Source organism: Protopterus annectens, chromosome 1.part0 (assembly GCF_019279795.1).
Source record: "Protopterus annectens isolate FY-2018-M chromosome 1.part0, PAN1.0, whole genome shotgun sequence".
Classification (NCBI taxonomy): Eukaryota; Metazoa; Chordata; order Ceratodontiformes; family Protopteridae; genus Protopterus; species Protopterus annectens.
In genome coordinates, this window is record NC_056725.1 from 617,036,537 (window position 1) to 617,061,878 (window position 25,342).

Sequence of the window (25,342 nt, forward strand, 5' to 3'; positions counted from 1 at the left end):
CACCTGTTTGGTATGTACCTCTCAAGACATCTGCAACAACTGGAAAGGCCTCAGAAATACCTCACTAAAAGAATCACAGGCCTAAAGCAGATGCCCTACGCTGACCACCTTAAAAACTCCAGCTATACTCTGTCGCATATCGTCTACTCAGAGGCGATCTCTGCTTAACATACAAGGCCATGTCAAACCCAGAGCTATTGGACATGCTACACTTAAAGAAATCGCAATCCCTCAGAGCCATACACTCAACAGATCTAAACCTTGTCATCACAATAAACAAAACATGCTGGAGGGATAAGTTCCTGACCCAGAGACTCCCCAGACTCTGGAATAGATTGCCCATACATGTCAAGCAGAGTGCCTCTTTGGCCCTCTTCAAAAGGAACCTTGATGACTGGATGGGAGAAAGGAAATTCACCCCGGGGATCATGTCATTCGCCCTGCTAGACAGGGGTCCAGGGAAGTAAATAGTGTGGGAAGAAATAGCCAGGGAATTGTTATGGCTAGGCTTGTATAGGCCCTAGGGCTGATAGCCTAGTACCAACCTATGAACCTATGAACAGTATTTTAAGAGGAGGAGAAGTACTGACATCCTGGAAGAAAGCAGTGGTAGGTGTAATATCTAAAGAAAGGATGCTCCATCAGATCCAGCATCATAGAGGCCCATTTCAATACTAAACCACTTATAAAGTGTTTATATTCATAATGGTTAAAATAATGGCAAAAGTGATGCCAAAATTGATAGATATGGATCAATGTGTTTTTGCGGAGGGCAGGCAAACATTTGACAACATTAGCAGTACACTGACTATCCAGAGGGAAGCAGAATGTAAGAAAGTACCACTGTTGTTTGGTGGGTTTTGATGCAGAAAAAGCATTTGACAGAGTGAACTGAGACTTTATGAACTGGGCAATGGAAGTATTTGCATTCCCAGATAAAATTATAAGGTTAATTAAGAGAATATATGAAGGATTGGAGTGTGGATTAAAAATAATTCCAGTGTGGTAGCTAAGGATATGTGGGAAGAGACTAAACAAAAGTTAATACAAGCAGTTAAAATGTTTTTATTCCATTTAGTCTTATACATAGGACAGGCATATTTTTATCAACCAGAGAAGTTGTTGACAGCAATTAATAAAGAGCTGAAGGATTTTGTCTGGGAGGGGAAGATGGTAAGAGTCAAGTGGGATAAGCTGATTTTTCCAATAGGACAAGGCAGATTGGAATTACCCAATTTGAAGGGGTATTTCAGAGCAACACAATTAAGGCTCCTATACATAACACAAACAGAAAATTATAATTTAAACTGGAAAGGAATGATGATGAAATGGGGGGAAGCTCAAGAAACAAGGAGAAACTAGGATTTTGCATGTACACCTTTAAGGATGATAACAATAATCATAGAGAATATTATATTCATAAAGTAGCAGGAAGCATTCTAAGAACTTAGCCAACACAGGAATTCAGAAAGGAGATTCTGCAGGAAGAGATGACTGCAATGAGGGAAACAGACAATAGGCAAGAGAGAGATAGAAATTAATGGAGAAAACTGGCAAAGGAACCAAAGTATTGGGAGTAAATAACTAGAGAGGTAAATGTAATAGAATGGGAAGACTCCAGTAATTGATTTGGTTTGTGAGTTAGAGATTGTCTTCCCTATCAAGGACTGATATCAGAGTATAGGCAAAGAGAAAGAAATAGGAGGATCCGAAACGAAAGAGCAGTACTGGTAAAGGTTTTAGTAGAATCTAAAACCAAAACTCTTGTTTAAAAAAGGAATATTTAGTAGGGCATGTAAAACATTGCATGATAACTACAAGAATCAATCAGGGGAAGTTAGAAAGGAGTGGAAAGAGAGACTGGATAAATAATTCACAAAGAAACAATGGGGCGGGGGAAATATATGCATTCTCCCAAATATGTAGCAAAGTCTAGAAGCTTTATCTAAACCAACTGTACTAGAAGCAGTGAATATTGTAACAGAGATAAAACAGCTGGAATTGGCATCTTTAGAAAAGCATAAGAGCAAATTACTTTGGAAAAATGGGAATTGTGGGAACAATACAACCAAATACCCTGGTTTTGGGCGACTTTAATTACCCCTCCATTGACTGGGTAAATTATACTCATTCTAACTTACTTACCCAAAGGCTCCTGGACTTTGTTAACTTTAATGCCCTGGACCAGCTGGTTGACACACTCACAAGGGGCTCAAACATCCTGCATAAGGTGCTCCCCAGCAAGGGGGACTGTTGCACCACCCCCAGTGTATGACCATCCCTGGTGAGATCTGACCACAAATCAGTCTCGCTAGAAGTAGCTATAACACAAGACCCCCCCCTGGAAACAACTAGACTAAAAAGCTTCTCCAAGGCCAATTCCAGCCTCTTACACGACAGCATAAATAGCTTATAGCCCCTCCCTCCACTGATGGAACAGACACTTATACTGAATTATACACCAAATGCTTTATACAAGCACTTGCCAACATTGTATTGACTCTGCTGTACCTGATAGAACCAAAGCAAGATCATCAAGGAAAAACAAACCTGCCTGGTGGACAAGAGTAGGAAGGAATGGTCTAAATACTGGAAACACTCCCTTCTCAACTTAAGCAAGTAAATAAGAGTTCCAGTGAAGTCCTCCAAAGCTAACTACAAATCTAAATTAGCTTCCCTAACTAAAGATAACCACAAGGCATTCTTTAGTTACATCAATAACCTTAAAGGTGAGGCCCAGATTTGTGCTGAACTCGTAGTTAATGGTACAACATATACAGAACCTGTGGATATAGCAAACCTACTGGCTGACGGATTCAGTGAAAACTTCACTCCCCTGTCCCCGACATATATACATCAAAGCATCCTTAATACTTATTCCCCACCTAGTATTTCAGAAGAGCAGCTCTTAAATGCCCTCTCCAAGGCCAAAAACACAGCCTTTGTGGGAAGAGGCATCCCAGGCTGTGTTCTACATGGGTTAAAACAGGAATTAGCATCACCATTGGGCACACTTTTCAATCACAGCCTAAACACTGGCTTTGTCCCACCGGAATGGAAAACAGCTACCGTCATCCCTTTGCACAAAGGGGGTGCATCCATCGATCCTGGGAACTATAGCCTATTAGCCTGACCAGCCTTATCTGCAAGGTCATTGAACGAATCATCATGGACTGTATTAACAAAGATATAGGAAATCTCCAAACACTCAACCTCATCCACTTTGGCTTTGTCAAAGGGAGATCATGCCTGTTAAACTTGGTGGACTTCTTCGAGACAGTCAGCAAAGCCCTAGGTGAGGGCATATTTGTGCATATAGGCTCATAGGTTCATACTAGGCAATCTGCCCTAGGGCATTTATAAGCCTAGCCAGAGTGTGTTTGGCTTTCACCACCCATTTTAAATGAATTTTGCTATGCCCTTTTTCTTGGTTAGTATACTGTGCCTCTGTCTAACAGTGACACAGAAGTGATACCCGGGGTAAACCTATGATCTCCCATACACGCATCAAGATTCCTCTTGAAGAGAGTCAATGAAGGACTCTGCCTAACCTGGGCTGGGATTTTATTCCAGAGTGAAGGGAGCCTCTGGGTTATGAATCTGTACCTCCAGCATGTCCTATTTATTTCAGTGCTGAGGTTCAAGTCTCTTGAGTGCATAGCTCGATGGGATTTGGATTTTCTGAGGTGCAGCATGTCCATTAATTCCAGGTTGGACATGTCTTTATACATTAGGCTCAGATTGCCTCTGAGCAGGCGGTATGCCACTGAGTAGAGCTGGAGTTTCTTTAACCGGGCAGCATATGGCATCTGTTTGAGCCCTTTGATCCTCTTGGTGAGGTACTATTGGGGTCTTTCCAGTTGCGGCAGATGTCTGGTAAGGTACATCCCAAAAGGGGCATTGTACTCAATTATGGGCCTGATGAGGGATGAGTAAAGAGGCACGATGACCTCCCCGATCTAGATGTGAATCCCTTCATGATTAGGTGGGCTATATAAAATGTTTTTCTAACCACTTTGGCCACGTGGTTTTCAAATGAGAGATTGCTATCAACTTGGGTCCCCAGGTCCCTAATTACTTCTTCCGTACTTAATGGATTACCACCTATGTGGTAATCTGTGGGCACTTTGTTTTTGCCAAAGGGGATGACTATACACTTTTTGGCGTTTAGCTTGAGGCCATGGCTCTGGCACCAGTTGTCTGTTTCTATGAGGCCCTTTTGTAGGATGCTTGTGTCGGCTGGAGAGTCAATTATGGCGCCTAGTTTGCAGTCATCTGTGAACTTGTTCAGCCACAGTCCTTCCGTGTTGGCCTGTACCTCCGAGAAATATATACCGAACAAGAGAGGTCCCAGGACTGAGCCTTGTGGGACGCCACTTGTAACTGGTTTGGAGTCTGACATGGCTCCAGCAATTCTAACCATGTGGGTTCTGTCCTTGAGCCAGTTTGCAACCCATCTAGTGACATAGGGGTTTATATTTAAGCTGGTGAGCTTATCTATAATGCCCGAGTGGGGTATTGTATCAAAGGCTTTTGCGAGGTCCAAATAGGCTGTGTGGACCACCTTCCCCTCGTCAATGGCCTTGGTGACTGTTTCAAAGAAATTGACCAGGTTTAAGAGGCAGGATCTGCCCTTAACAAAGCCGAACTGGGTAGGATCCAGTGTCTGTAGGTCTCCAATATCTTTATTTATGAGATCCATGATGATCCTTTCCATAGCTTTGCAGACCAAGCTAGTCAGGCTTATGGGGCAATAGTTTCCAGGCTCCGTTGAGGCACCACCTTTGTGGAGAGGGACCACTGTTGCTGTACGCCACTCTTTGGGTACATATCCTGTAGTAAGGCTGAGATTGAACAGTAGTTTTATGTTTGGGTTTAGCTCTTCTTGGAGTTCATGTAGGACGCAGCCCGGGACACTGTCTAGTCCCATTGATGCTGTGTTTTTTGCTTTGGAGAGGGCGGCTCTTACCTGAGCATCTGAGATGTCAGGGGGGCAGCACTATGCTGGGATAGATATTTGCCCTTTTGGTGGGGGGGAGAGAAGTTTGCGCTGAACCTGTCAGCTAGGATGTTGGCAATGTCTGTGGGTTTGGTGTATTTTTTGTCATTTTGTACTAATTCTAAGCATATCTGAGAATTCCCACCCAGGTTCCTAACATAACTAAAGAAAGCCTTGTGATTATCCTTAGTGTCCTGTGCAATTTTTCTCTTGAAGCTGGCCTTAGACGATTTTATGAGTGCCCGTAGTTTTTTGCTAATACTAATCAGAGATGCCTTCCCTTTTTGGGATTTTGCTCTATCATGTAGTAGCTTCCTCCTTCTATTGTATAGTTTGTTTATGGCTGGGGTCCACCAGACAGGATGCCTGCCTTTGGAGGACTGGGTCTTGGTTTTATTTGGGATTGCATGATCCATGCATTCCTGAAGGTGTTCATAGAATGCGTTTATAAAGGATTCTGCGGTCTGGACCGTATTTTCCACAGGCCCGGGGGCTTTGAAGGATTCCACGTCGGTTTTGAGGAGTGTGAAATATGCTTTAGAGAAGTTTTTCACTGTGGTTTTCTGGGCAGGGGGTGGGGCCGGGATGTGAATATCCAGTGAGATTAGTTTATGGTCTGATCTTACCAGTGAGGGATACACTTCTGGTCTGGAGCATAGAGCCCCCATGTTGGTGATGATCAGGTCCAGTATGTTTTCCCCTCTTGTGGGACTGGTAAGAAGTTGTTCCATAGCATTTGAGTTTATAAATTCTAGGAACCTTTGGGCTAGGGTGTTGGAGCTAGAGTAATGCTCCCAGTCTATGTTTGGGTAGTTGAAGTCGCCCAGTATAATGGTGTTTGGAGAGACCTTCATATTTTCCAGTTTTCTCAGGAAGGCTGAGTGGGGTTCCTGGGTTTGGGAGGGTGGTCTGTAGCAGGCTATAAACTGGAAGGCAGTTTTACCCACTGTTAGTTGCACATGGATAGTCTATGATGCTTCGTGCTGTGCCACCAACCTGGAGTTGGCGAATTCTAGGTAGGCCAGCAATATGGCCTACCTACACTTCGCCAAGGCCTTTGACACACTTCCCAACTCAGGCATCATTGATAATCTCACTCAGCTGGGTATCAACCCATATATTGTCAGGTGGGTTGCAAACTGGCTCACTGATAGAACGCATATTGTCAAAATAGGGGATTCCACCTCCTCCAGCAGACCTGTTACCAGTGGTGTTCTATAGGGATTGGTTCTAGGAGACCTACTGTTTGAATCTACTTCTTCGAAGTACAGGCTAAAACTAAAGGACAGTGGCCGACAAAGTTTGCCAAGGACTGCAAACTGGAAGCAATCATTGAAACCACTAGCGATATCAACATCCTGCAAGAAGGTCTTACGCAGACTAATGACTTGTGCAAAAAAATGCATTATCATTCCCTTTGTTAGGGGTGATGCTCCTGCAAACTACCACATCAATAGCAATACCCCAAGCACACAGTCAGTGGTGAGAAATCTGGGCACACAGGCCAACAGCAACCTTAACTTTGATCACCATATCTCCACAGTGGTAAGAAGGGCATTTTATATTGCTCATCTCATAGATAAGGTCATTGCCTCCAGAAAAAAAAAAGGTTATAACCCTCCCCCCTCATAGTCTTCCCTCATCAGGTCAATAATAGAGTACAACGGTCCCTTTGGTATGTGCCTTTCCAAACACCTTCAGCAATTGGAGAGACCACAAAGGTTCCTTACAATGAAAATTCAGGGTCTTCAAAATATGTCTTATGTGAACAGACATTGTCACTTTACGCTGTGTAGTACACACTGCTCAGAGGCAACCTTTGCCTTGCATATAGAGAAATCTCTGACCTTTAATGGAAATGCTGCACATTCGCAATTCAAATGGCACATGAGTCACTCGCTCAAAGGACCTTAATCTGGTATGTGTCATCAACAGAACTTGCTGGAGAAACAAATTTGTCTCACAGAGGTTGCCCCACCTTTGGAACAAGCTTCCTATTCATGTTAAACAAAGCCCCTTCCTTGTTGGCCCTATTTAAGCGTAATTTGGACGACTGGATGGGCAACCGGAAATTCACACCAGGGGTTCCATCTGTGTCCGTCTTGGACAGAGGCTGTAGGTGCTGATTTTAGTGTCTGCTTGAGCCAGACACCTTTGGGAACATGGGTTGAACTTTGCTAGGCTTGTAGGGGCCCTGGGGCCATTAGTCTAGTAACCTCCTATGATCCAATACATGCAGAGGAGGAACAAGATTCAAAAGAAGGCAGGATTTGAATGAACCATGTAATGTTTGACTGACAATGACTGGACAAGTTATAAGTGATGTATAATGTTTGCAACAATTATGTCAAGGTGACTTGTAATGTATTATGTTTGGAACTGGAATTTTATCAGGATGGTTTGTTTTCATTTATATTTTTATTATTTTACATTTGTTGACCGGGCTAGTCTAACTGGATACATGTCCATTTTCAGTAGAGGCCCGGGGAGAAAAGCTCCAAGATAGATACAAAAAAGAATGGGGAGATAAGCTCCAAGACATATACAATATATAATTGTACTATTGTATAATTATATAAATGTAAAATTGCCTATGTCAGACGTGATAATTTGATAAAGAGGTTTCTTCTTCAAAAACAAATGTTTATTGTTAAAAAAGACATTTGCTATGTTTCAGTATTTTTGCAGGACATACCTGCCCAAATAGGGACTGTCCTGCCTAGTGAGGGGTAGGTGGTAACCCTTTGGTTGTATACTTAAAAATTAAACAGTCAACACAGCTTCTTACAACTCACTCCAAGAACCACTACTTTGCTCTCGGAAGCCAGAAATTACGTTAATCACGAAAACATATTATCTATATGTCTACTTAAGTAGCGAAAGGTGCCCCCCACCCCCAGTAAGAATATCAGAAGCACCTCTGAAGCATTCTTGTCAACCTCTTCCCGCAAGAAACCTAGACAAAGCCTAAAATAATGGGGGGACAAACGCCCAAAAATAGGACAGATTTTAAATAATGCTCTTGTCAACTTAGAAAATCGCTAGAATAACAGGATTTGTCTTCGCGTGCATTTTCCGAAGTGTGTATCATTATTTGATAGCTTCAGTTCTTAAGGATTTGTCAGAAAACCACAAATTTTATGAGGGACATACAAAAATACAAGGCAAAAATCCGCAGATAATGCGAAAAATTTGGACAGTTCCCAGGTATGTTCTAAAGTTCTGCATCACCTGTAGCACAAAACAACACGCGGTACTGTAATTAGTTTCCGGTTCCGGGCTGGTTGTAAGAGGACGAAAGATGGCGGCTGACACGGAACGGCAGGAAATTTCCGTTATTGACAGTAGTTTACTGGAATTTTGTCCTAAGGATGTTGCCATGGTATAGTTTTTTTTTGAAATGATATCCCGATATGTTTACTAAAAATCACTATGTGTTGTGAAAGCTGTCATGTATGCTGTTTTCTTAAACATACTGTTTAAGTTAGTCTTCTGTAAGTCTGTATAGAATACATTTGTGGACCTAAATGCCATGTCACTACAGTGTCTTTAACATGTCAGCAGTTTCTGTATCAAGTTTATAACGTGTGTAATCTTCCCTGTTGAGTGTCATGGTGTGTTCACTACTGGATTGAACGTTGTCAGTTTAAAGAGTGGAAAGTTTAGTGTCTGTTTACATTATTGATTATTCCATTTTGTAAATTATATTAACTGTAAAGTGATGCTGCAGGTGTTGTGTCCTGCAGCGCGACTGTACAGTTAATGGTATTTGGTTCACTACATTTTGTTGTAGCAGGGATTCTTGACAGTACTTGTTAATATTTTATAGTTACTAAGCTATAAACTTTTTAGAATGGCCATTAGTGTCCTATTGCTGGTGTAGTTTCTATGAGTTGGCAAGTGTAGATGTGTTTGACTACAGTCAAACTGCAGTTAAACTGACATCAGTTTTATCATTTCGTTATTGAAAATAGAAACTATTGTGGTGTGTGGGAATAAAGCTGTTTGTTTTATGTTAGTGGAAACAGAGGTTGAATGAAGTGTTCTGTTGTAACCCAAGTGGTTACTTACTGGCTAATTTGCCCCAAGAGTACATAATCTAGACAAGAGCTCAATGACCCATTTTTTTTTTTATCTTGTAGCCTATATGTTTAGCAGCATATTTGCGCCATTACTTTGTATATTGATGTGGACTTTTATTGTGTGGCTTAGGAAGGCAGTATGAAGGCGATGTAAGGCTTTGTAGAATAAGAGCTAGAGATGCTCAGAAGAGTTGTGAAAAAAATCCCTACTTTATTGCCCTAATGTTTAGATTAGTTTTGTGGGTTTTCCCCTTTACCTTTATCTAATAATGTGTGTATTTATTTGTCATTTAATAGCTTGCACTAAAGTTAAATCAGACTTGAGTCCGCTATGATAGGTAACATTCATAGGTAAGTACTAGGCTAGTTGCTATTGCAGACCATTTTAAGCCTTGCCAGTTTCTCTCTTTGTGCTCAAATTAACATCCCATTTGGTTGTGCATTGCCTGTACCCATCTCATGGTCGATAATTATATATTACTGATAAATGAGAATAACTGGGATTATACCATAGATAATTTAAGGAGATCTGCTTTGGTATTAAACATTTAGGTGCTGCGTTTGTCCATTAGTAGTGGGGGGGGGGGCATTCCTGGGGTAAAGTTTCTGTTTCCCTGCAGTAGATCCAAGTTGTTGTTGAAAATCGACATGAATGAATTTTTTTATGTGGATAAGGAGTCTATTCCATAGCAGTGGTACCTTTTTGTGAGATATACCTGTTAGGTTAAAATCTCACATTTGACTAGAACTAAAGTTTTTTTTTGTATTGGTTGAACATGCTGTCAAGTGCCAAACCTGTTTAGGTTTCTGGTATAGGGTTGTTGGAGTGCAGCTTAAAATATACATAAATAACATTAATTGCCTTTTAGTCTTCAATCAAGAATAACTCTTCAGGATCTGCAAAACCTTTTCTTTTTATTTAAATCCGCATACGTCAGCGCTGGGCGACTATCTTCACAATTTAAAAATCAGCAATAAAAATACACAGTTTTTATTTCCTTTTCTTATTATCGTGGTGGTGCTGCGGTAGCGCTGTCACCTCACAGTAAGACGCTGTCCAGTTCGACTCTCAGCTAGAGCGCCTTCTGCGTGGAGACATGCGTGAATGGGCGTACCTTCGTTGAAGGTTGTGCGTTAGGACTGGCAACTCAGCATGTAAAAATCAACTGCCAGTCAATAGCGGACCGGAGTTCCGCTGTGGCGACCCCTAACTGGGAAAAGCCAAAAGACACAACAACAACAACATCATGCATGCAGAATACTGACATTGACAAATATGATCTCTGCAGACCCTCGTGCTTTTTGCTTAGTGCTGCATGTAACAGTCAGCTTTTAGTAACAATGTTTTAGGAAAAACATAAGCTATCTGGCTTGTTAATCCAGTCTTGTCTTCCGACCTTGTATGTTGAAGTGCCAGTAACATTCTAACTCCTCAACATTCCTTGTAACTACCCGTCAGAGCTTACATACAGTGTGTTCTTTCTTGCTTTCAGAAACAAGTCTTTATAACATCCATTAACCCCTTCAGCACATACTTTACCTTCAGTCATCTGTTAATACATTTGCAGCTTGATATTAGAATACTGTTGTGAAACACTTAGAACTTTAATAAGTATTTTGTGGTTTGTATAACTATGCATCTGTACTACATATTTTTCACATGAACAGATATTTAATTCATCAAACATATTTGTGAAGAAATTGTAAGTTAATATGCATTTTGTGGCAAATAATATGCGAGATGGATTTTTCTCTAACAGGATGTTAAGAGTTACAGAGACCAGTTTGATTTTTCTAATCCAAGAAAGTGGTGAGGGTCTATGTTTGTTTTGTAAATCTTTAGATTCTAAAGAAGTCATACTGGTGAAATTCTAACTAACTGTTGTCTTTATTTTCATTTGTTGTTTGTGACTGGTGGTGTGAGCTATAGACATCCCTGTCTTAGTAGCAACCTGTGGAGAAAGGCTGAAGTAATAAGCATAAGTACTATATATAATAGCATGCATGTGGATAAGCTGAAAGAAACACACAAATAATAGCATGCATGTAGGTCCAACATAGTTGACTAATCAAATAGAAAAAAAAAATTCATGAAATTATTTACTTTCTCCACATTTTGATGATGGTGTCAGAACTGTGACCAGCACTTTTTCAGTGGCGCCTGCTGAGAGGTACCCTATTAATAAGTAGCATTGTATACAAGTACGGGAATAGTACAAAACAGTATAATTGCAAAACATACTGATCAATTATGGCTGACAAGTTGTGCAGAAGAGATGTGAATGTAATTTTGTATATTCGTTTAACACTGATTCAGCATTTAGATTTTGAAGGGAACATTACTAGTTAAGCTTTGTTGTATGGTTTGCTGTAATGTTTTTATTCCAACTTTAGTAGTAGTGCATAGAGAAGAATTTTTTTCCTGCCCACTTCCTGTATTGGACCTTGTCTGGTGACTCCAGTACTGTCACTTACTGGCTCATTTGCTCTGAGTACATAACCCAGACAAGCGCTCAATGACCCGTTTGTTCCCGTGCAGGAATCCCAGTTGGCCTGCAACCTATTGCAGGATAGGAAGTAGGTGTGTACGGGCTGTTGCTGATGTTGTTCTTTCAAGTATGTTTTAGATTTGTTTCAAAGCTTTCCGTTGTGTTTTTTTTTTCCAAGAAGTGGTTTTATACGATTGTCAAACAAGATTCTGGTTGGTTTATGACACCCAAAACATTTAGTGTAGGTTACTTATTCTGTGGGTATATCTTTCAGTGGCGTTATGTCATCTAACTTGGTGTTCTGAGCACTTTCATGTGTGATTAAAATTTAATTTACTAGTTTTAGCACTTTGTGTTTCTCAGTGTTGCGAAGGATTTCTTGTGTGATGGTTTGTAGTTGGGTGAGGGTGGTAACTGAATTTGTGTCTTGAGCCGTTTGCATATACTTTTAAATGAGGCATTGCTTATTATACTCGTACAATTAATGACGCGTACGTTAAACAAGAGAGGCCCTAGCATAGCTCCTTGGGTGATGCCAACTGAGCTGGATAGTTAATGGCATAAACATTGTGATATGTCATGGAAATAGTTTATGCAAATGTCTGCTGCTTCTCTGCCTCTGTTTAAATTGGTCATTCTTGTGAGCACATATCCAAAGCATTTGATAATTTTAAAAGGAGAAAAACTACTAATTGTCATTGTTTTGTTTATTATATTCAGAAAAGTGGAACAGTTTCTTTAATCGGGGCAAAAAAGCATTTTGTGTAAGAAGTAACCTAGAATCTGTTTATGTGCATTTTTCTGAGAATTTTTAGTAATGGCCAATAAAATGGCTATAGTTTTATAATTTTGAGAACTCTACTGAGTTCCTTTTGTTCTCAGAGGGGAAATACATATTTTCTCAATATGTTTATTAATATTGCTTTTGGATATCTAGTTGAGTTTACTGCAGTGCATGAGTATTCTGGTAGGTTATCTAGTACTAAGGTAGTAGATTTTAGTTTTTGAAAGTAATATTTGCTATATTGAAGGTGTATAATTTGAAGGGTTGTACATCAAGTCGGTAGTAGTATTTTGTGAATGGCTGCTTGTATGATAAAGTTTGCATTCAGTGTCATAGCTTGATTTTTATGGTTGTCTTTATGTGGTTGGCTATCTAGTGATAATACTTTAAATATAAAAAGTTTAGAATTACTTTGATAACTGAGCTACATGTTATAAAATATTTTTATTTTGTTGTCATATGAGGATTATGTAATGTTGGAGGTTTGAAGCTGACCCCCCCCCCCTCCATTTTTTCCATGTTTTGTCTCTTGGGGTTATCTACAGTTAGGTGTTTAACTAAGGTACAGGTCTATATTTTTCTCTTTGTAAATGGATATTAATTTAATTGAAAACTTTTAAGAAAGATTGAATTGACAACATTGGCCAGGGGTAGGTTGTTAACTGTGAGTTTGAGTGGATTGAGTAGTGAGTTGAACAGTCTGTAAAATGTTGAATGAATATTGATGTAAGATAATATTTTTATTTTTGTATGTTTCCAGATTATAGATCTTGGATTATGATTCTTTATTTTGTCTGGGAATAAAGATATAATCCAAATATTGTTTGTGTTAGTTAATAAGATCCAGTTTGGATTGGTTTTTGTCTGTTCTCATTGGTTGCAGGATTAGTCAGTTTAAGCCAAATATGTTTATGATGTTTTGTGTTTGAATGGGTAAGATTTGGGCTTGGTCAGTCTCTTAGTATGATGAGGTCATGTTTTCTGTTGATAGTTATCTAGGATAAGATGTGCTTTAGTATTTAATATTTTGTTTGAGTTAGGACAGCTGTAAATTACACTACAAAACAATGAGTACTGGAGCGAAGCAGAGTCCAAAAGACCAGGCAAATATTCAAAAACTTTAACTTAAGTAAAATTAGTAATATTTAAGTAAAAGTTAATTTTACTGCAGCATTGTACTAATTTTACTTAAATTAAAGTTTTTGAATATTTTCCTGGTCTTTTGGACTCTGCTTCGCTCCAGTACTCATTGTTTTGGATTATATATATATATATTCTTGTTTACGAGTGGTTTTGGAGCGTTTATCTGGGCTGAGGCATTCCTTTTGGCTGTGTTCATTGTAAATTACACTGTTTAATTTCTCCAAGTCTTTGGGTTTCTAATACCAGGACCCAAAAGGACCCTATTCCTAAGTCAGGGTACAGTTGAAGTTCATGAATTTAATATTGTTTCAGTCTTTGATATTAGCCAAAAGTGCTTTCCTCAGTAACAACAGTGTACCAAGAACTCCTCCAGTATGTCATGCAGAGTTACATATATTGGGAGTATATCTAACTACAACCAAGTTCTTTATTATGCATGTTTCTCTTACTACTGTTGTTGTAACTGTCTGGGTGTCTTTCTTCCACATTGCTCTCATTTCTGCCTGCAAATTCTGGTATTTTACAACTGTGTGTGCTTCTCTGTATGTGAGATACTAGAATCACTGAATATAGTAATTTTCAGTGATCAATGCTACTTTTGTCTTTTTTGCATGAATTACTATAGCTGTTTTTCTCTCCTCTGTTTTTTGAACTGGTGGTAATGGGTGATCCCATGTGATATAAACGTCATCATTCTCTCTAATGCTTTGTGGTTCATGTTACCAATGCTTCTCTGCTAAGTCTGTAGTGTAATGTTTGTACAAACCCTGATGCAACAGTTTTGCCACATTATTCTGCCTTTCTGTAATCAGGCCCTCTGCCTTGAGTGCATCACATCCAGCAACAAGATATGTGACTATTTCTGCATTTGTCTGTTTCTCCCACATGTTTAGTGGATTTAGTACGTATTGGTTTACAAAGTCCGCTGTCCTGGGATGCCATTATTAACATTTCATCTTTTGGTTCAACTTGCCTCTCCTTAAACATTCCTGTGTCAAATCTTGATCAACATGAGGTTATTCATTGAGATGTCTGTACTTGCCACTATTATGATTTTCTAATTTTCTTTCCATCTCATCTGGTCTTTTTCCTTCTATTCTTGTTATTATTTTATTTTATTTTTTGAGCATTCAGTTACTGTCTGAAATTTGTCTCATTCTAGTTTGATTTCCATTCTCGTTCCTACTAAGCAAGGATGTCCTCTTAGATTTCTTTTCGTCATATTTCAAAATTTTCACTTTGTTTGGCTCTGGTGAGGTCCCGCAGTTGCATTTCTATTTACGTAATCAATTTTGAGGCCTTGGAGTATCTCCTTTTGAATTTTATCCCTAAGATGATGATTTGCCCACTGTCATGGCTCAGCTGCAAAGCAATAATGTAATTGATTGATGTAGGGTGTGTGTTAAACCTTTGTATGCATTCCTTTATCCATGAATGTGCAATGTTTTTTTGTAATCTATTTATGACATACTTAGATGCTTCCCCTCTTTGCAATTCTCTAGTACTGTTTTTTTGCAACAAATGATCCATTGTTCCATATGACGTTTTTGTTACCCTTTTGTTCTGTTGCTGTAACTGAGTCTTTTTCTAAATGCCTATAAACTCTGCATGATTTCCAGTATATTGCCGTGAGGCAAGTTATTGGCCTATAGTTTCTTTAGGATGGCTTGCAGGCTCACTCTTGAGGGTTATCATTTTTCCTGTTGTTAACCTGTTTGGTGTCTGTCAGGGATGCATGTGTAAGCAGTTTTTACTCCGAGCTACAAATTATGCAAGAGCGTTAATGCTTTTTAGCCAGAACCTAGTTACTGTGTCTGGGCCTGGGGATTTCCATTTTGAAGCTTTTCTTATTTTTTTGTCCGTTTCTCTGTCCGTCACTTCATCTTATTTCATATGCTTAACATTAGAGCTCCTTGATGTTTCTTTTACTTCTGTCCGTTCACCTGTATTATATTCAACAGGGTCTTCATAAATATTTCTCCAAAATGTGCCTTTCTCGTCGTTTTTGTTATTGTTTCTACTCAGTTTGCTTTGTTTCCCACTTCTTTAAAAATATTTTGGGTCATCCATAAATTGCATATTTTGTACTTTTTCTTTTATATTTATCTACATACCTTTTAAGTTTTTCTGCCTGTGCTGGTATTTTTAGTTTATTGGCAATAGTATGCAGATATGTGCCACTTAACGTCCGGGATAAGTTACATACCATTAAGCATTAAGTGATGCGGATGTTACGTTAAGTGAACACCCTATACTTTGCATAGGGTGTTTGCTTTAATGTCTGTCTGTCTATATAATGGCCACTCGCATTTACTTCCATTTAGAAGCACAGTGTGGACATAATGCGGAAGGATGTTAAGTGGCTCATACCTGTACATTAAATCTTGATCTGTTTTGAAACTGTGTATTGCTTTTATAATGTCCATCTTTCCAAGTCTTTTTGATGACCTTTTTAGAATTTTGTAAAACTGTTTATTTGGACAAAAGTCCAGAGTGATCTAACAGTGGCGATACTTGTCTTAATTGAATTATAGTTTTCTCTATTCTCTGTTTTCATGGTGGAATTTTACTTGCTGCTTTCCTGTGTTACTGTTATGTTTTTGTAACACTTTCTGTTAATGCACAGCTAAAATAATAATGGATGTTCTATTTATTTCTGTTATATTACCTGCATTTTTCTTAATAGTCTAATTACTGTGTGCATCTGTTTTATCAGTCTTCAAACATTTTGGGTCTTTACTTTCTGTAGTGTATTTCTTTCATTTGTCTTAATTCCTGGCCATCTCGATTTAAGGGAAGGGCTACTTCATTTTAATAATTTTCTTCTAGACTGAGTGTCTCTTCTTTGCCCTCTGTCTCCTGCGAGTAATCTACAGAAAGGTCCAGAAAATCTTCCTGCTGCATCCTGCTTCATTTGCTGCTCCTTCATATGAGGACCCTTTGGCCCATCATTCTGCAGCATTACCTCTGTCAGAGCTGCCAGTATTTCTTGCTACTTCCCTTGCTGTGCACCTTCAGCTAGATTTTCATACCAGTCTCGTACAAAAAGCTCCAGAGCATCATCATGTTGCAAATCTTTTTCAGATGCATTTCAGTTGCCTGGGTATATGTGGACTTGACCACAGCATACAGTTGTATTCCTCATTTTTCCAGCTCTATGGGTAGACAGATAAACCACTAATTGTGAGACTGCTGATCAAATTTTGATTAGTAGCTTGGCCATGAAAGGAGTTGGCTGGGTGAGGAAAGGAGTATTGATGCAGAGCCAGGTCATATTATGTTTGGAAGGGGGTATGGCCTGTTGCTCCTTAATCTGGGGACCTGCAGTTATGTCACATTGCTACATTGCATCTGCTGGATTCTCCACACTAAATTCTTCTCTTCACAGATAATCCATAATTTCAGTTTCTATTTGTTTAATTTCTGCCTTACTAATCCTTGTTTCTACATCACCCTTTGTTTTGCTTCTTTTGTATTTTGAAATTTTCCATATCCAGGTACTTTGCCTGCATTTATCTTCAGCTGTCTTTGGAGCTGTTTTTTACATTGATTTAGTTTAGTTTTAATTTTCTTTTCTGCATAAATATGCATTCCTTGTCAATGTTTCTTGTTTACACCTTTCAAAAACGTCTGGATTTTCTTCTTTATATTTTTGCACATCTTTGCTTCTTTTTCTAGGTGACCCAAGGTTCTTTTGTCTGTGGAATCTGTACATCCATCCACAATCCCATTTTTGCACATGGGGTTGGGGTGTCACTTCAACCATAACAATCATCTACAGCTAAGGGTTACAATGCTGGGGAGCTAGCCCTGCCTCAGTTGTTCTTCCACACCACACACTGATACATCTATGGCCAAGTAATGCTTTTCATAAATCATTTGTCGTAGTGAATCTCTTTGAAGCCTTTAACAGGTTTTCTTGTGCAAGTATTTTTCTTTACTTTAATTTTTCTAGTAAACTTTCTAAATATTTTGGTTGGATATTCTGGGATTCTTAAGTATAAAAAAAAATTATGTATTATCAGTAGACTACTTTGTCATCTTTATGGCTCTTTTTTTGGTCTGTCAGTTTTTGTGGGTTTTCTAGACTACTTCCTTCTGCGACAGGGGAGATCTTTCCCTTGAGCCTGGCCTAACCCTGTTGTAGTAATGTTTCAGTGTCCTGAGAATTCTGCACTCTATTTTTTTTCTGTCCTGGTACCAGTGCGTACACCAGGGTTGTACATTTCTTTATCCTGACACCTGTGGCCCCAGCTGTTGTATTTATTTTTAACGTACTTGTATGGACTATGTAAAATACAGTCTATATATCAGTGTCTTCTTGTTTAAAACAAACTCTTTATATTGAATTATCACTTATGACATAGCCAGTCATAAATGAAAACAAACCATATTGACTTATTTTCATTTGCAAACAATGTACATCTGCTATCCTTTCCTATACAGAACATTACATAGCCCTTTCAGTTTCTGCCTTCCTTAAAACTTCGTTACTCCTCCAAAACATTATTCTGCATTTGTTCTCACAATTCACGTTTTCTATGTAATTTCCTCCTGCCTTTTTCTAAATATCCCGCTTCTTTTATATCTGTTAATAAAGTCACTACTTCTAGTATGATTAGTTTAGACTTTGATTGCCATTTTCTAGTAATTACTTTTTTGGCAACCACCAGAATTAAACTTTTGCAAGACCTTACTATGACAAGGCAATTCTGATTTTGTATCACAGATCAAAACATTTTCCTTATTTACACCAGTTTACTCGCCCAGTATTTCTGACAGAGTAGTATTCAGGGAATTTTTAAGTCTGCCAACTCATTACACTCCCCCAAAATTGTCCCAGTTATTTCTCCCACATCACACCTCCAAAATTTCAATCTACCCCAGGAAAAATTATTTTCCGAGTCTTCTTGGGGTGTAAAAAAATACCATGGAAACCAAAAGTCCTAAATCTCCTACATTTTGTATGTTAGGGAGCCATACATGTATCTCCCCATTCTTTCGTTGTGAACTGTTTATCCAGTCTCTCTTCCCAATCCTTTCTAACCTCCTCTAATTCATATATTTATTATACAATATTGTATATGCTCTGCTAATTATACCCTTTTAACAGTAGTTTGTATTCTAGATTCTACCAAAATCTCTTCCAGTGCTGGTGTTTGTTGGGATTCCCCTGCTCCTTTCTCTTTTTGATATCAATCCTTGATAGGTAAGGCAGTCACTAGTCTGCAGTTCAAATGCTTTCTCTGGCCTCTTCTTGTTCTATTACCTGTCCCTTTCTAATTATTTGTTGCAAATACTGTGTTTTCTTTGCCAGTTTTGTCCAGTAAATTCCAGCCCCCTCTTCCCTTTTCTCTGTACCTCAAATTGCTGTCATCCCTGTTGGCAGAATCTCCTTTTTCCATTCCTGTGTTGGCTTACTCCTTGGAATACTGTTTACTACTTTATGAATATAATATTCTAGATGTTTTTTCTTATTCTGCTCCTTAGGGGTATTAAAGTGGTACTACACTATTCAGGTAATCTGTACCTTTACTCAGTGAAGACACTGAGACAGTTCTGCTGTTACGACATTCATTTACTGCACACAAGGTTTACATCTATCTTAACAATGAAAGGTATATACATCAAAACGTACTTCAGCTTAGAATAATCAGTCTCTCATACAAAAGAAAAAGTCCCAATCTTTTATAGTGTCTTTTCTGCCTACATCATCAGTTTTTAGAATTTGCCAGAATAAGTATTTCCTTTCAAGCTGGTCTGCTGACAGTTTGTTTTTCATATCTTAAACATTCTGTTCTTGAAAAATAACTCCTTTCATCCTTGGCCTATCTTGCGTATCATATTGACGAGACACAACTGCATACAAGAGTTCGTCTTGTCCTGCTTCTAGATAATAAATTTCACAAGCTGCATAGTTTATGAGAGAGAAACTATTTTACTTCTGATTCTTAACAGTGAATGCCAAGCTATATGTTTTTGCCAAGTTATAGTTAACTGCATGCACTGTACACACTGAAATGCAGAACAAATATTTTACATTTTCAGAAAAAATCCACTGAAGTCCATTTTAACCTGTTCTTTACTCTCTCAATTCCCTCTTTTCATTTAAAAAGCGGAAAATGACTGTTCATTTTCAACTCCAGTTGTACATGCTGAAACCTTTCCCAGTTTATCTAGGTTAACCATCATGATTTGTTGAATTCTGTACGTTATTCACAAATGACAACTTAAGTAGCAATTCCAGATAGATAGTATGACTGTAATGCCTAACACTACTAATACATAGTGTATCAACCAGCTTAAGTTTTTTTCCTGATTTTGACCAACCAGTAAAGATATCCCACCAATTGTGAGCAGTGTCTTTTTTTTTGGTCTTTTCAGCCAAACTAAGTAGTTTATCTTTTGCAATGATGCTTAATGCCTTATTAATACAGAATACTTCTTTTTTCCAAACACTCTCTGAGAATTTTAGTATTGTTCATTATATTTTTTTAAATTATCCAAGGATACAGATATATTGGGAAGCTGTATTAAGTCATAATTCCAGTTCTTGGAAATAGTCACTTCTATGGGTTAAGTAAACACACGGCTCTTATTATTCCATTTAAGGAAATCAGCATGTGATAAACATTCTACAAAAGGTAATTTTAAATTATGACCTACGTCTTGATCTGTAACCAGACAAATATACCGAGGAGCCACTTCTATAAACATTTGAAAAGAAGAAGGCATAATAGTCCATCTGATGTTGTAAATCTTTGTTCATTAATTACTATTAGGGCTTTGGTTCTGTCTTTGAAACTGATACAGCCATTTCCAAGCTCGCGCCAGCCAAAAACTCTCAGCTGACCTACCCATAATGCCTCTCTCCTAGTTACTCCAGATCTCGTTTGCTACATTCCTAGTCAGATGTGCTAGTCATCTCTCTCAAAGCTAAGTAGAAAATTGTCATTTTTAAGATAGTTTCTCTTCAAAATATTTTAGTCAATTTAGCCTTTTTTCACTGTCACCTATAACCTAATTATATTCCCTACCCTTTACCTTAGTAATTTAATTTCTACCATTATCGGTACTGTCCCTCTCCTACATTTGATAGGCCCTTCCTTACCACTTGTGGTATTTTTTAAATACCTTTATTGGTATTCTCTCCCCTTTTTCTCTCCCTTATTTTGTTTTTATTATAGGGTAGCCTTGTTGCCTTACTATGTCAAACAAAGCTAAGTTGGGATTTAAACAGTGTGACAAGTGTGGGTGTAAGATGCCTAACTCGGATACACATGCTCGTTGTCTACTGTTTTTTGGGCTTGGATGATATTAAAGCTGACTGTGACTTTTTGTGCTAGTTTTAATAATCGTACACTAGCAGAACGTAAAAATAAGCTTATTTTAAAAGGTTTAATCAAGACACCTTTTTTGGAGGCTCTATCTGGGTCGGCGGTCTCACCCCCTCTAAAGACCAAAAAAAAAAAATAAGGAAAAACTGAGTCACACGGTTCCTGCATCTCTGTCAGTTATGGAACTGAGTCTGCTCCGTGCTTTGCCAGTGCCCTCAGCGCAGACTTCGGCACCAGCTCTTTATCTTCTACCTCGGTGCCATCCATGATATTCACCCCTATTTCAGTTCCAACCTTGGCACCACTGACTTCGGCACCATCTTTGGCTCCAACATTGGCTCCTATCATTGTACCTGCTTTGGCACCATCCCCGGCCACAGTGCCGACAGTTTCTTCGGCTCCAAAACTCGAATATCTGCCAAGGACAAGATACTCTCCAACTTACTACCCTTTTTTGGGGCAAAGGTTTAGCCCCTTTCTAGAAAGACCTGATTCTCCTTCAGCAGCCTCCTTTAGATCCACTAAAAGTTTTTCTGAATTAGATCTAGTGCGGGTTGCGGACCAGCTTCTGGCAGCTAGGGGATTGCCCATTCCAGCTAGACCTTCGTCCCTCTTGGCTCGGAATCTTTTACTACATCTTCCCCTGTTTGTCCTCTTCCAGCCTCTACCCAGATCTCTGTACTGATGTCCACTCCAGTGCATACGGTCTCGGCTCCGACTGCAGTTTTTCCCCTGTCTGCACTGACCACCCTAGCTGCAGCCGATGCTCTCCCGGAGCAGTGCGTGGACCATCTGTACAATGGTACCTAGCCCGGCGCCCATTTTATTGCTGGCGCCATCTATGTCCACGGCACCAGCTTCCAGTCCTCTCGGAGCTCCTCACCTGGAGGTGGGTTCCTCAGGCTGGTGTGTGACCCCGGTTCCAGGCTGCCATCTCTCCTCGGGCGGGCCTGCTGTCCAGGTGATAGGAGAGGGTTCTTGACTCCGCAGGCTCACAGCCAACATCAGAACCTCCCCCCCAAGCATGCACCTCTCCCAGCCCTCTATTTCAGGACCCACGGCACAGCAGATGACCTTGTTAGGAAGACTGGAAGGCCCCGGATAATGCAGAACCTGTCCCCCGGAGGCCAGACAAAATTTCATCTACACCTGAAGACCAGCCCCACTGGTCCAAGCAGTTGACTGTTGATTCTATGGTCATGGCAGTGGCCACCAAGAGGGAACTGGCAGAAGATAGTTCCACTGTCCGTCCTCCAAACTAGGAGTCCCTGACCATGGACAGACTAGGGAAGTGGACCTATGCTTCAGTGACCTTTGCCATTCAATCGCTGAACTGTCTGGCACACTTTACTCGCCCCCAAAGACACCTAATTTCCAAAATGTCTTCCTCTTTGGTGGGGGTAATGCCTGATGAGGTGTGTGACACTGTTGCCTTGCAGCTATCTACCCTTGAATCCACCTCAAACTCCTCAATGCGTTTGATATCTCACATCACAGAGGGGGCAACTCGAGCTGCCGCATCAGGCATTGTCATGAGACATAATGCTTGGATGCGGTTGTGTGGCTTTGCAAACCCCTTTAAATCTTCCTTCGTCAATGCACCTGTCGACGAATCTGCACTTTTTCGACCCAAAGTACGAGAGACTCTTGCATGCAGTAAGAAAGACGGAAAGACCTTGTCTGTTGTGGGCATACACTTTTCCAACCCCCAGAGGTCCTACTCCTCCAGGAACCAGAAGGGAGGAAAAATGTGGTTCAAGAAATCCCAAGGATCTTTTCATGACACTCGTGGTGAACAATCCCCCCCGGGGCAGAGGGAGCAACTTGTATGGAAGACTCCCTTTTCGGGGTAGAAGGGGTACGCATAACCAGGGCGCTAGAGATTCTTTATCCGGCAAACCCTACCAGCGCTCCTGAGCAGTGGCCCGATTGCTTTCCTCTGGAAGCAGTCGGGGGTTGTTTTTCTCTGCACCTAACATCCTGGCATCTTATTACAACTGATGTTTGGGTGCAGAGAATAATATCCAGAGGCTACCAAATACCATTCGATTTAATTTCCAGACCCATAAAATGAATCCCTGATGTACCACCCAATCAGAGGGAATTAGCAGCCTTAGAAATAGAAAAGATGCTAAGAAAAAGTGTCATCCAACCAGTCCCACCAGACCAGACAGGATCCGGGTTTTACTCAAGGTTCTTTTTAGTGCCAAAAAAAGACAGGGGACTGGAGACCAATCCTGGATCTCAACCTATTGAACAAATTTATCAAACTGCAAAAATTCTGGATGGTTATGGTACAGTCCATTCTTCCCTTCCTAGGGAGGGACAACTGGACGTGCTCTGTAGACCTCCAGGACATGTACCATCACATAAAGATGGATCACCACTCCCGGATGTTTCTTCGCTTCCGGCTGGGAGCCAATCCGTACCAGTTCAGGGCACTGCCATTTGGTTTATTGACAGCCCCTCCCCTAGTGTTCACCAAATGTATGGCAGTTGTGGTAGCTCATCTTCGACTACAAAGATTCCAGGTGTTTCCCTATCTAGACGATTGGCTCCTTACTGCTCCGACCAGAAATCTCCTAGTCCGCAGCCTCTTACACTCAAGGTCTCTCTGTCCACTTGGGGATTGCAATCAGCAAGGACAAATCTCAAATGTCCCCAAGGAAGACACTGGAATTTATTGGAGCGGTCTTCGACACAACATCCTGTCAAGCTTCTGTGGCCCCTCACAGGCTTTTGAAAATAAGACACCAAATCCAAGACCTTCTACCTCAGACCTATGTACCAGCATGTCTTGTACTGCAACTTTTAGGCTGCATGGCGGCTGCCATTACGTTAGTACCACTGGCGAGGCTACACATGAGAATCCTGCAGTGGCTCCTTTCCGCACAATGGTAGTTTCTAACTCACCCACTCAACCACATGATACGTTTTGCAAACCGGTGCAAGGAAGAAATGCTATGGTGGATGAAGCCACAAATGAATCTTTGGTTTCGACCATTCTGTCTTCCCCAACCCATGGCCATGGTGACCACAGATGCTTCCCTGTTAGGGTGGGGGGCATTTCCAGGGAAAGACTGTCCAAGGCACCTCGTCCCCCATGGAGGCCAATTTGCACATTAATGTCCTGGAACAGAGGGCAATTCTCTTAGCGTTGCAAGCGTTCCATGCATACCTAACCTCTGGGACCATTGCAATTCTGTCAGACAAAATGTCATTTATCTGGTATATCAACAAGCAAGGCGGAACCAGGTCTTACTCCCTGTGTTGGGAAGCCATGAGGATTTGGCACTGAGCTATAGCTTCCAACTGCTTTCTTATAGCAATGCACATTCCCGGGAGTTCCAACATTATTGCGGACAATCTGAGCAAGAACATCCTGATGCCTCACGAGTGGTCCTTCAACCCTGTTACAGTGGATCAGATCTTCCAATGCTGCGGCAAGCCTTGCTACGATCTGTTTGCTTCCCCGCCTAAACTATAAATGCAGAAGCTACTTTGCCCTGATCCCCCCCCTCAGGGGGAACCCCCGAGGGATGCTGTAACTCGCGATTGGCCCCCAGGTCTTCTGTATGCCTTTCCTCTCATTCCAAAATTTCTCCAGAAAGCTCAAAGGTTGAGAAGCAAAGTGATCCTCATTGCCCCCTACTGGCCCCATCAAGTCTGGTTCCCGTTTCAATGGCCTCATCCGATTCACAGCCCTTGGATCCTGGATCATTCCTAAGACCTGTTATCTCATCTTCTGGGGACTGATTCATCCGAACCTCCATAGACTCAAGCTCGCAGATTGGTTCCTCCACTTCCAGTGATTGCTAGGCTGCCTGATATCCCATCTTCTGTTTGTGAAATTCTTCTGGCTTCACACAAACCTTCCACCAGGAAAGATTATTCTAGTAAATGGACTAGGTTCTCTAATTGGGTCAAAGATCAGAACTTAGACCCTTTTTCTATGCCTATTCAAAAGATCTTGCAATACCGGACTACCCTTTTTACATGCAGGAGCCTCCGCATCGACTATCATTGTACATTTAGCAGCTATTGTCAATTTTCATAATGGACTTGATAATTCTTCGATTATGGCACACCGCCTATGCAAGACATTTTTGAAAGGAGTATTACATGTTAAACCTCTGTTCAAGCCTCCCTTAGAATCCTGGGACTTGACTTTGGTGCTTCAGTCTCTCACAGGTCCTCCTTTTCGAGCCCTTTAATTCATGCACTTACTTCAGCGAAAAGTGTCTGAGCTGCAGGCCTTGAGTGTCGTGACCTTACTTGATCTTCCACATGGATAGGGTGTTCCTTCGTACTGACCCTTCTTTCTTGCCCAAGGTCATTTCTGGATTTTCCATTAACCAATCTATTGACCTGCCTGTTTTCTTCCCTCAGCATTCTAATAGAGGGGAGTACCTTTTGCACACCCTTGATGTGCATCAGCAGCTTTATTTTTATTTGGACAAGACTAAATCTTTCAGGAAAACAGATCAATTGTTTGTTGCCTTTGCAGG

The 25,342-nt window shown here is 40.3% G+C and overlaps 1 protein-coding gene across 3 annotated transcripts in view; it reads left to right on the plus strand.

The window, feature by feature from the left end:
- The first annotated feature begins 8,261 nt into the window (after window positions 1-8,261).
- Window positions 8,262-25,342, plus strand: part of UBR2 (ubiquitin protein ligase E3 component n-recognin 2) — a 5,196,118-nt gene continuing 5,179,037 nt past the window's right edge. For all 3 annotated transcript variants that reach the window (XM_044061864.1, XM_044061881.1, XM_044061872.1), the window contains exon 1: window positions 8,262-8,381. In XM_044061864.1, coding sequence (XP_043917799.1) covers window positions 8,301-8,381 — 81 coding nt within the window. In that variant the 5' untranslated portion in view covers window positions 8,262-8,300. The remainder of the gene's footprint in view (window positions 8,382-25,342) is intronic.